General features: G+C 37.8%; 1 protein-coding gene across 5 annotated transcripts; it reads left to right on the forward strand.

Moving 5' to 3' along the window:
• The first annotated feature begins 708 nt into the window (after positions 1-708).
• Positions 709-11,305, forward strand: znf207b (zinc finger protein 207, b). Of its 5 annotated transcripts, XM_084129515.1 has the most exons (12): positions 939-972; positions 1,260-1,429; positions 1,507-1,645; positions 1,744-1,929; positions 2,007-2,082; positions 2,166-2,218; positions 2,735-2,877; positions 7,259-7,351; positions 7,778-7,990; positions 8,187-8,334; positions 10,566-10,748; positions 10,965-11,101. In XM_084129515.1, exons 1-11 carry the CDS (start codon positions 954-956, stop codon positions 10,724-10,726), a joined length of 1,401 nt encoding a protein of 466 aa, XP_083985641.1. In that variant the 5' UTR covers positions 939-953; the 3' UTR covers positions 10,727-10,748; positions 10,965-11,101. The 5 variants fall into 5 exon arrangements, with proteins under 5 accessions (XP_083985642.1, XP_083985644.1, XP_083985641.1 ...); XM_084129516.1 differs by lacking the exon at positions 939-972 and adding an exon at positions 709-895 and having other exon boundaries at positions 1,303-1,429; positions 10,566-11,305; XM_084129514.1 differs by having other exon boundaries at positions 10,566-11,305.
• Positions 11,306-12,779: the final 1,474 nt, after the last annotated feature.

Here is a 12,779-nt window from a genome sequence, read left to right on the forward strand (position 1 = left end):
TAGTAATTTAAAGGTAAATAAATTTAAAAAATAACAAAAATCTACAAAATAAATTGCATTGAAAAAAATATTATCAAAATGAAATAAAATAAGCTTTCTGGACGAAAAAAAAAAAAATTAAAGGGGCCTATAATTTCATTTTGACCCACGAGGGAAAGATGTGTTACAAAGTGCGAGGGAAGGATTTAATCCACCCCTGTTGAAATCTCATTTGATGTTTTGATCCTAACAATGTGCTTAATATTTCATGTATGGATCATTATCCATTTAAAAAGAGAATTAAGAACACAAAGTTCCTTTGCAAATCTATAACATAATGAGCTTGCCTTATTTTGTGGGTTCATTCTGATAGCTCTCTGAACAGATGTTTTGTGATACTAACGAAACAAAAAGTTATTTTCCTTTATTTGGACAAGGCATTTTTCTGACTACAATATATATATATAATATAATTATTATTATTTTTATTTTATTTTTTTTGATGGATAGTTCTGTCTTTGTAGTGTGGGGGGAATGCAGTTTTGCTGGTCTGGAATGGTATAAGGGTGAAAAACTAAGGTGAATTTTAGCTTGCATCAGAAATGTCATTTTATTGGAATAACAGTTGACGAAGCTGAGAGATGTTGTGCAGGTTCCTATGTGGGAGGGGAATCAGGGGTCTTCGTCAGGAGCGCGCGACGCAGCTGCGTGGTTGCGTCATATACCGCTGCATTGTGGGTGAAGAGATATTAGCGGAGCCGCGCCATTTTTTGTGTGTTCAGACCTGAAATCGAGAATCTGTGCGTATTGACAGTTTTGAATTATTTCCCTTGTGGATAAGAAGAAGATAAGTAGTTAAAAAATAAGTAATTAAAATGGGAAGAAAGAAGAAGAAGCAAATGAAGCCTTGGTGCTGGTATCCTTTTCCATGACCCGATGCGGCCTGTTCAGTGCTGTGTTGCAGCAGCGTGATCATGAATTCAACCTCATGCTGTCAGTCTCACGCTGCAGTTACATTTATTGCTACATAGTAAAAGAAAATCAGAAGCCTGTATGTTTAGTATTGGTGCATTTTGTTGTCTTGATGCCATTTTAGTTCGAATTTCATGTTTGTTAGGGTTAAGAGAGTATTTTAGATACGATAAGTTAGCTGTCTCAACGTAGCAAGGCGCTTTCTGAACATTTTGCGCTGTAATGGTGATCTAGAACTGCAGCCAGATGCATTTTTAAAACAGTGAAGTTTCATATGAAGCATTTCACATATTTATTTTTATTTATAGCATTTTGTCCTCCCCTGAATGTGATCCTTAACCAGAAATTAAGGTACTGTAACAGAGATTTTGATGATGAAAAGATTCTCATTCAGCATCAGAAAGCCAAACATTTCAAATGTCATATTTGTCACAAGAAGCTGTACACAGGGCCTGGATTAGCCATACATTGCATGCAGGTATGGATCTTTTATAATCTATAATACGTTGATGTTTGCTAAGGGGTGTTGAATTAAATCTGTTTCTTTTTTTAAAGGTGCACAAAGAGACAATAGATGGAGTTCCTAATGCAATACCAGGAAGAACAGACATAGAACTGGAAATCTACGGCATGGAGGGTATTCCAGAAAAAGACATGCAAGATCGGAGAAGAGTACTTGAACAAAAGTCGCATGGTACAGTGTAATAGTGCTTAAGGCAATCTAAGTGGTTTGTAAAATGTCAATAGAATGGTTTGTCACAGATATATAACCTTGTTTTGTTGTCTGAGCAGAGAGTCAGAAGAAGAAACAGAATCAGGATGATTCTGATGAGGAGGATGATGATGACGATGATGAAGCCGGACCTTCATCATTTCAGCAGCCTGCTGCTCAGCCTCAGGCTGCCTACATGCCTCCTATGACCCAGGCAGGCATTCATCATGGAGCTCATGCCCAAGGCATGCCACATGGTTATGCAGGTGTGTATGACGAAAGTTTACAGAGTACAGCTCAAAAAAAAGTGTGGCCCATTAAGACTTCATATCTTTTCCTAAAGGCATGCCACATATGTTGACTGGTGTCCCACCAATGATTCCTGGAATGCCACCAGTAATGCCAGGCATGCCACCAGGGTAGGTCTCAATGTTAATTTATGTAAATTATAACCTTATTATTATGGTCCAGTGTGATTAATCTTTGGTTCTGTTATGAATAGCATGATGCCAATGGGAGGGATGATGCATCCGATGATGCCTGGCATGCCACCAGGTCAGTGTTGTAGACCGTCATTAAACTATTTAAATAAACTACTTTATATAAATAAGTCATTATTTTTAGTGATGCACTAATAGGAAAACTTTAATAATTTCGGCTTTGGTAAAAAAAACCCCTGAAAATAAATAAATGGTTGCTAATTAAACTCTGTATACTCTTCAGGGTTTTGTTCTTGGGTAAATTAAACGAGTTATAGTACAGTTTTTTGGCAGCAAGCTGCCTCTATTTTAGCTGAACAAATTTTACATATTGCTACTCCTAGCAGAATTTTTGGTCACTGTAAAGTGCTTCCACCCTGCTGACATTTTTACCTGTTGTGCACATAAAACACTCAAAACGCTTCATCTGAGGAGCGTCTATTAAACGTTAAGTTTTAAATCAATGGGTTTAAAAGAAAATACTTTCTTTTTGCTGTTTTGACCGAATATATTCCGTCACCAAAACTTTGTGCATCTGTAATCATATTCAAGCATAGACAAAAATGGATGTAAACAATTTTCTTGTTTATAGGAATGCCACCCCATGTTGCAAGGCCTGGCATGCCTCCTATGGCACCTACAGCCCCTGTCACAGCTCCTGGAATGGCCAGCAGACCAGCTGTACCTGCCACACAGTCTGTTGCTTCTAAACCTCTCTTCCCCAGCGCTGTGCAGGTACTGAACGTAGGACCAGACTGACTTGTTTGCTGGATTAGTAACGTATTGACTTACCCCAACCCAAGATTTTTTTATGTACAGTGACAGATGCTGGCGTGTCAAAAAACACAGGTGTTTGATCCGCATTATCTGATCCAGAGGACATGAATGTTTTTTCCTTAGGCCGATCTCATAGTGCTGAAAAGACTCGAAAAGGCGAGTGCATCAGTACATAGCCGAAATAAGAAATGATGGGCCTCGCTGGTGGCTAAGTTCAGCTCTTTGGCGATTTCTAGTGCCTTCAGCTTGATGACGCTCTGGTTATGGGCAGCCCCTTATTTCTTTTTTTCGGCTACGTACAGACACTTGCCTGTCAGTTTCTTCGAAGCGGCTGCTTTTAGGACCACGGTAAGCTTTTTAAGACTGTCTTTTTGGGCCCGCCATCTTCTAACATTAAACTCTGACACTGTATTTCTTGGCAGCTTATTGAGAGTTGTTTGATGACTCTGCTGTTGCTAGTCTTTCTGTTGGGATGTCGTGAAGCATCACAGATGAAGTGACGGTTGCCGTCCACTATGAGACACCATGCAGGATAAAATGATCTAACTCTTGCATCCTGACGCCCATTGTCATTTATGAATCATCACGACTAGGGTTGGGTACCGAAACAGAGCATCGATATAGAACCGGAACCTAAGTAACCAGTATGTAACCGGACCGAATCAAAACACAGATTTCGGTGCCTCATTTCGGTGCCACTTAAATGCCTTAGCTGTCTGTTGAAATATTTGCCCTCTGGTTCTCCGAAACGGAAGAAACATCATCACCGCATGTGATCGCTAGTTAACCCTTTGACGCGCATAATCATCTACACCGGTGTGATTAGAACGTTCAGATCGCGTGATCATGAACTGCTAAATTCAAATTTGCGTTCGCATGTTGGCTGGCGCTGAGCCAGAGACAGACGCTCTCAGCCTCAGTCATATTATATCACGACTATTCAGTGTTTTTATTTTAGGTTTCAGACATTTGTACAAGTACTAGCAAAACAACATTTATAGTTGTAAAATACACACTGATGTCTATGGAAGCGGCAATAACAATCCTTTCAATTATAAATTGATGACGTGTTTAGATACACATTGTGTAGGTAACTATAAAATTTACTCTGTTCTTCTCACACTTCACCAGCCACTTACTTTAATGTATTTCGAGAGAAGTGGATGAATTGACGTGTTGTAGGCCTAAATCTGATAGATACAATTCTCTGAACTGCAGTGCGTACTAACATGGCGCCCATTGTGCGTTAAAGATCAACTAACATGAATCATGATCATTATAAAGGTTTCTTAAATGACAAAACACATTCACTTACATGTATTTAAGAATAAAAATATCATCCAAGGACTGACTGACATGTAACGCAACCAATCACTGTTCGTTTTGTTCCGCGTCATGTTTAGTGTGAAAATGTAAAGTTGATGTCCCTACAATAACAGACCGGCGTACATCTAATAAATTATAAATTCAAGAACGTTGTGCAAGTTTACTGCAATAATCAGGGATGTGATTTTTCCGGATTAATCCGGAATTCCGGATTTTCCGACATGAAAATGTGACCTACGTGAATCATGCAGATCTGTAAAAAAAAAAATCTCACAGCCGTCACCATGGTAACCCGAGACGGAACCACAATCGCCGTCACCGCGCAACAGGGCCACATCGGGCGGTTTTTTCACGTCGGTTTGGGTGACAAATTCATCTGAAGCCTATTTCATAGCTTAATGTTTCATTTCTTCGCTTTGTGCCGCGAACTTTTAAATGCGCACTTGTGCAGCGCTGAACACTTTGACTCCATGTTGCTTTGAGCACATCATTCTGCACCCGCGATGCGCATACGCGCTTTGTGCGCTCTGTTTTAAAGCGTTTCATATTATCATGGTTTCGTGCACTGAAAGATTATTAAAAGCCTATATTTTTGTATACCTAGCCTGCACAATACATTTAACCCCCCTGGGGGTTCGGGGTCTCAGTAGGGGTGGGAATCTTTTACCATCTCACGATTCGATTCGATTCCGATTCTTGAGGCCACGATTCGATTCAAAATCGATTTTCGATTCAAAAAGATTTTCGATTCAAAACAATTCGATTTTATTCATAATGATTTCTAATCAGGTTTCTGATCATGATCTACTCTCATCTGCTTTGCAATACAGAATGACAAACGGAGACATTAAAGTGTCTTTTTCACATTTATTAAGTTCAATTCTCAGGGAAGTGCCTTTTATCAAAAACATTGAAAAAATATTTTTACTTGGTACTTTTAAAGCAAAGTATTTATGATGACCCATAACGAACTTACTTCCAATACTTCCTATATTAATTGTATTAATAAAACAAATGGAAGTGATTTGGCAAGTCAACTGTAAGGTTACATTTGCCAGCATATGTCCCAACATTGCTGAGAACCAACAGGAAAATAAATGTGTGCCTGTACTAGCAGCATACTTGTAGTAAATTAATACAAACTTCAGCATATTCTGAATCTCTAGCATTTAATAATAGACTTCTAACCAACATCCTCTTGTTATTTCCAATGAGCAATATAATCCTTCAGACAAAAAAAAAACATTTTGCTGTAGCAAATTCACAAACAGTTTTCGTTCAAAAATATAGAATTATGTACCAGAAGCATAACGTATAATGCTTGTGGACTTATGCATATTCTGAATAATTAGTAACATACAAAGTCGCTCTTGACTTATACACAACTAAATAATAAAGAGTTATGACTTGAAATGTTTGCTGTATACCACAATCAAAAATAGCAAAGAAAGTGAATGAACATTCTGCAGAGAGTAACTTACAGTCAAAATGTAACTTTTTGTGACTGGCATTGCACATATTGCATACAGATCAGATCGGTTTACACAGCATATTGATGTGAAAACTAAACAATACAGAAATTAGCTCTCATACAAAAAAATACTAAATAGATCACAATGAAATTGCCAATGTTCCATACGTTAGCTTTTAACGAAGACATTCTCTGGTGCCGTTCGGATTTGGCACTCAGCCATCATGCGTCTGTTATGTGCGCGTCTCTGTTATGTGCACGCCACAGACTGTCCGCGCACTGCACGTCCGCTTCAGAGTTCCGCCTTTTGCGTTCCTTCAATGTTACGTTATTAGATTTTTTTTTTTTTTTTTTAGAAAATCGATTTTTGACATTTGTGAATCGATTCAGAATCGTCCACGTCCCGAATCGCGATTCATCTAAGAATCGATTTTTTTCCCCACCCCTAGGTCTCAGTATATTTTCCTGCTTTTTTGTCCTTAGCCAATCACATGCCTGAATAATAGAGCCGCAAACCTCACATACTTTTGAAAATCCATCCTCCAGTTGATCCTGATGGGCGCTCAGTCACAGTTGTAAATGACGGCGTTCTTCCGTCATTTACAAGGGTTTCGCATCACGGCATTTAAGGTGATGCGCTCTAAAATAACGCTCAACTTGTGCAGGACATGCAATAAGTCAGGAGAGGTGTCGTAATTTGGCCAGAGAAGGCAAAAAATTTGAAAAGAATTGCTGAAATTTAAAGCTAGTTTGTAGCATACAGACTGACTGACTTACTGCCCATTATGCCTCTGGCATGTAGGGCAGCAACGAAGGTTCTCCACTCTGGTCGATTCTGGGCTGTTTTCTGGACAGCTCCCCATGTCAGGCTCATAGATTTCAGACTATTTTGCTTTTATTACTAAGCTACTGTAGTGTTATTTAGTGTTAAATTATTGTATTTGTGTTAGGTGGCTTAGGTTTTATTGTGAATTTATGTAAATTTGTTGTGTTTTGTATTTAGACTACTTACATTTATATATTTACTCTACAATTTTAATATAAATTTTTTTCTCAATAAAAAAAGCCGTTATTTTAATGCCATTCACCATCTTTTGAGGCTCTCCTTTTTTTTTTCTTTTTTTTTTTTTTTTTTTTATTAGTTCAGGCACCATCTAGGCACCGGTACCGTTTTAAAAGTATCGATTTGGCACTGGTATCGAAAAAAAATCAAACGATACCCAACCTTAATCACGACACCCTACATCAAATGGATCGTACCAAAACCAGGCTGATTTCATGTAGTCTGAACCCAGCATAATGAAGTACTTTTCTTTTTGTTTTTTGACAAATATATTGCCAGTAAAGGACAACAGCTAAGTTCTTGTCGCTAAAGAGACTATAACTCGTTATAAACAGTATTTTGAAATCTTTGCACAAACACACATGGCTTTCTACAGTAATTGGCTGTTTACTTTGTGACGTTAAATCCTGAGTTGAGTCTAAGGAAAGGTGTTTTTTTTATATACATATATACTGTTATCCTTTCTCTCTGTGCTTCAGATGGGGACTGGTGTTGCGAGCCCCAGCGCCGCCCCTGCAAGTGCAGAGACACAGTCTGCCTCCTCTAAGCCTCTGTTCCCTAGCTCTGCCCAAGTACGCACTAGTTTGTGTGCTTCTCTTTACTGCAGCACAGCATGCAGATCAGACACGCTTGTTTCTGTCATTAGTATATGCACACCTGCATATGAAGCTGTGGTGTTGGTATTTAGGCCAATATTTAGCTGCTTAGTGATTTGATTCAATTCTTGATGCATGCATATGCTATTTGCGTTCAGCATGTTTTATATACATGTTACATGTACTTGTCTTGTACTAGCTTTTGTTTTTAACCATACTTTTTTCTTTGTACCATAAAAGATTTGTATTTTCTTTGTACGAATTTTATAATTTAAAAAAAAAAATTGAAATACATTTTTACATTTTAAGAAAAAATAATAATTTAGCAGTGCGTGCTTTGTTTGGGCAAGACATTTGCTTTTCTTCCAAGCATGTTTTGAAAATGTCAGTTTTTCCTTTTAGGCGCAGCAGACTGTATCAGGACCATCATCAAACACCCCTGATTCTCCTAAAGTGACATTCCCAGCCTACACCCAGCCTTCCTCCACTCCTTCTGTTGCTGTCTCCCCCAGCACTGTGGCCAAACCCCCTGCCACAGTCACAAGTAAGCCAGCCACCCTCACCACCTTGAGTGCTACCAGTAAGTTGATGCACCCTGATGAGGATATTTCGCTGGTGAGTGCTTGAGTTTTGCTCTAACTACTTTTTTTGACAGTAAGTAATTGTGAATGCATTATCTGGTGTTAAAGGGAATGTTACAAAAGCACAAATTTACCAATTAAGTGATGTTGTGAGAATACATGCAGTCCAAAGTTTGTTCGTGTTACTGCAAGTGTCTGATTACATTGTTATTGTCTTGGCCCCAATTCAGGAAGAGAGACGGGCTCAGCTGCCTAGGTACCAGAGGCTAATCCCTCGGTCTGGGCAGACTGCAGCGGCTGCTGCCTCGGCTCCCCCTAGTGGAGCAGTGGGAGGAATGATACCTCCTCAGCAGCCTGGAATGAGGCATCCCATACATGGTAAGATTGTGTCTGTAGGTCATATCATTTCTGTGTTGAAATGATTAGTCACCGTCACAGGGTTTTTCCTGTATTAAAACCATTTTAGCTGCCGCCAAAAATGAATCTTAGTCCCGCCAAAGATTTATTTGATCATTTGATGTGCCGTTGTACTCGCTGATAGCCGTCTGTTTTAAAACGCTCCCATGAGTGTTTGTGTTTGCGCTCTGTGATGGACAGAGTGGCCTCTTTTAGGGATTTAACGGTATGAAAATTTCATATCACGATTATAGTGACCAAAATTATTACGATTATCAATATTACGGTTTTGTTCAAATTAGATGAAAATGTTCAAAAAGAACTGATATACACACACTGAAAACATTTTAACAAGTTTTATATTTGGAAATCAACAAACATTAAATAAAACTAGCAGCTCTATGCACTTTTAAGCATACACATTAAATATGTCCGTCGTCAATAGCAACGCATTATAACACAGCGCACATCTCTTCTATCACAGTATTTACATATAGGCCTTCTATAAAATGAAAAGACATTTATTTTAAATGTATAGCACAGCTTTTACATGAGGCAACAACATTTGATAGGACAGAACAAGAAATTAATAATCTTAATTTCATTCATCAATAATAATCTTTCATTCAAAAGTATTATAGGCCTATTATGAAAGGCTTCAATACAGAGCACCAGAGCAGCTTATGTGCATCCCGTGAGCAGAATGATGCGCTTGAAGCAACATGGAGTCATTGCATGCTGCGCTTCACATTGAAAAGTTCACAAAACAAGTGGAAGAGAATAGATATTGATGTTTAGTGTATCATATCTATGCAACAGTTTATTGAACCTTTTCTTTAAACAGTTGTACATTTCAGTTACTGTGCACGTGAAGAACAATTCATTGTACACTCTGTTTGAATGCTGAATGGAGAATGACAGGGCAGTGAGGAGAGATACATTTCCATTAACTTTAACGACTTAAATATTAATTTGTACCTCACATTAAGCTATCGAATGGCTTCAGAAGTCTTGGAATACAGTGCACAAAATCTTTATTGTGCTTTACAGTATGTTTTATATCTTTAGTTGGGCTTAACAATAACAGAATAGTAGCCCACGTACAATATCGGACCTCACTGAGAAGCTGAAGCGGGAGGATTTTTGGGGGATGAATCTCCCGAGCGCTGTTACTGCCTTCCACTATGTCTTCTCGTACAAAAAACAACGTTGCTCTGTGGCTGCGCCAGATGTCAATATGATATTAATTGCTTAGACAGCTTCATTGATAACGGGAGTTTTCGCAAGAGTGCAGAAACCTTGTGTACCTTGTGTTGTAATTTACAGCATCAGTGATTATGTCAGCGATCTTCGCTTCCTTTCTGTATAAAGTATGTCTTTATGCTGCTACCTGCTAACTACACATATCAAAGTTTCTGGATTGACAACTGTATTAAAATGCACAGTTGAATCTGATTGACAATGATAACCATAGCAATAGACACAACAAAACAATCTGATGCTGTATGTATGTCAAATGATCTGTGCATTAAGTCGTGTAAATGCAAAATAATAGACCTGCAACTTTTTCTGTGTAATGATACTCTGCGGTTCATTTTATTACTAACTTTTTAAATCAGTGTTTATCAGAATGGTTGCCAAGCAACAAACAGATTCAGTGGTTTTGTAATAGTGATGTAATGAGGTTACAGGTGTATGTTTAAAGAGTTTTTTTACAGATTTAAACAGCCAATCATAATCAAGGACAGTGATTATTTGTTTATTATTATAATCATACTTTAATTCTTAATCATGTTGACATTAAAATAAGTGATGATTTGATGATTAGCTCAATTAATTTTGACAGGCCAAACTCCTTCAAAATGAGATTTATGCTTAATATTAGCAGTCAGTCTTGTTTAAATTATTATGTAAATGTAAAATTTAGTCTAGGGCTGCACAATATTGGAAAAAACTGACTTTGTTTGCTTGTTGTTTAACACTTGTGGTGACCCAAACAGCTGCAGGTATATTAGGCTGCTGTCATTTCAAGATGAATTCATGGATCCAATATAATGATACGCATCAGTTTTCTTTGTCAGTTACAAACTCATTTCACGAGTTCCAGTCTTCTTGCGCTTGATGTTTAAACTGACAGGACTTAAAAACACACAAATAATAAACTTGTGCTCTAGTTTAATCACAATATGTGTGGGGTTTTTTTTTGCTTTCAGGTCAGTATGGTGGTCCTCCACAGGGCATGCCTAGTTATCTGACTGGTGGCATGCCTCCTTATGGACAGAGTTCCCCAATGGTGCCCCCATACCAAGGTGGCCCACCTGGGCCTCCCATGGGCATAAGGCCACCCGTAATGTCTCCAGGCAGCCGATACTGAAACAGCGCTGTCGTCCCACTAGGTTTGGAGGTTAAACCTTTTCTCATCTTGTGCTTTTAATGTAGCCAAACCAATGAGCTCTAAACCCACTGCTGAAGAAAAACCGGACATTTAAGATATGTAATATCACACAAAAGTATTGGATTCAGCCTTTAAATAAAAAGACTAAGAAGATAACGGCAGTATCAATGTTACAGTTGATACATGTATTGCTTTTCTCCTATTGTGTTTCATTCAGGTTGTACAAGTACAGTATATTAGACAAAGGTTCATAATATATTGAAGCCGCTGGCCTAACAGTATCTCCATGCACAAGGCAAGTTCCCAGTAAGATTTCTGCTTTTATCTTAGTAGTGAAGCCCTCACAGCACCATACTGTGCTGTTGGACTTTACGTCCCCAACATCAGATTGGTGAGGGCTTCAGATCACTGTTGTCATGGTGTTTTTTCTTTTAACTGTTTGCATCCATTTGTTCAGGGTTTAAATAGCACAAGGGTAAATGCGTCTCTGTAATTTTTTTGTTTTATTTTTTTATTTTTTTTGCTATGTTCATTGTAATAAAACATGCTTAATTTTGATTTTTTTTCTTCTTGATTTTGTTTTTGTGTGAGTGTTTCCTGAACAATGGAGTCTTCAGGCAGGTTGGTTTTCTTGATAAAGCCATAATGACGTTACAGATACACTCACTCTGTCAATAACTAATTTGTTCTGGAATGTTCATATAGGCATTTAGTCTTAACACACCATTAAAAGAGTCATTTATGGTAAAGAATAAAGCTGTAATCACTCCTTAATATTTTTAACTGTCAATTGACACATTTTTCGCTTAATAACCTAGTTGCATGAATGAGCTTTCCAGAAGTTGGATTTGAATTGCACCACACATTTGACTGACATGACATGCTTGATGTGATATTTCTCACTTACCAGTTTTAAATTGGTACAATGGCTTGGAAGCATTTCCTGGTCTGCAGGTAAGACCCGCTGTGTGAATTATATTGCAAAGAATCCAATTTTACTGCATGTTTTTGTATTTCACCCATGGGTTTTAGTCTCATGTAATGGATTCCTCACAAGAAGAATGTGACGTCTGTTTTATCATTTGGGGAAAGCAGGAAAAATTGACTGAAGATATTTTCCAGTTAAGTGTTTGTCAGACAGTCACAATTTAAATGTATCTCTTTTAGGGTAGCCAACCCTACTCCTGGAGATCTACCGTCTTGCAGAGTCAATCAAACACACTTGAACCACATGTTATAACCATGGTGTTTTGGATTACTTGAAAATTCCAGGTGTGGTGGAGCAATGCTCGAACTGAACTGCAGGCATGTGGCTCTCCAGGAGTCGGGGTGGCTATACCCCTGCTTTAAATTTACTTGATTTTTACACCATTGGTTTTCATCTTTAATTCCTAATTTGGTTTTACTTGGAATGCCAAGAAGTATTATGATTGTTGCTCCTGATTTAAAGTAGAAAGGTAGGGTTTTTTTATGGGACTGATGTTGTGAAATAAACAACTGTATTCTAAGTTTGAGTTTGTTTCATTGCTTGGATTTGAATGCACAATACAGTACCAGTCAAAATGGTTTTAAGGTTATTTTCCACACATGAAAACAACTTTGCCCACTCTTGTCATGCTATTTGGTGCTAATTGAGGTGTGTTTCCAACAGTTTTGAATAAGCTTTGTTATATAGTGGAGATGGTTTGGCCACAGTATTAAAACCATCTTTTGGCAAAATTTATCATACTGTACAAATTTAATATACTTGCTATAAAAAAAAAGGTTTTGTTCAATGAAATTAAAACGTTTCCACCAATTAGTTACAGTTGGTTACAATATAATTTAAGTTCCTGTGTCATACTAACCAGACATGGCTTTAGTAAACTAACATGCACAATTGCTGGTTAGTATGACACTTTAAGAATTTAAGTTGACTCGACAAAAGATTTTTTTTTAATTAACTACTTTCATTCATACAGTATCGACCTAAACTGATTGTGCTAATTTGTGTGGAAATGTTTAATTTACATTTAATTTAGCAGATGCTTTT

The sequence above is a fragment of the Abramis brama genome, assembly GCF_963993115.1.
Source record: "Abramis brama genome assembly, chromosome: 11".
NCBI classification, from domain to species: domain Eukaryota; kingdom Metazoa; phylum Chordata; class Actinopteri; order Cypriniformes; family Leuciscidae; genus Abramis; species Abramis brama.

Bases quoted from the DNA above. Each gene is read 5' to 3' on its own strand.
- znf207b (XM_084129514.1), top strand. The intron at 1,930-2,006 runs GTGTGTATGACG...CTTTTCCTAAAG, and splicing joins CATGCCACATGGTTATGCAG to GCATGCCACATATGTTGACT. The intron at 7,991-8,186 runs GTGAGTGCTTGA...GCCCCAATTCAG, and splicing joins CTGATGAGGATATTTCGCTG to GAAGAGAGACGGGCTCAGCT.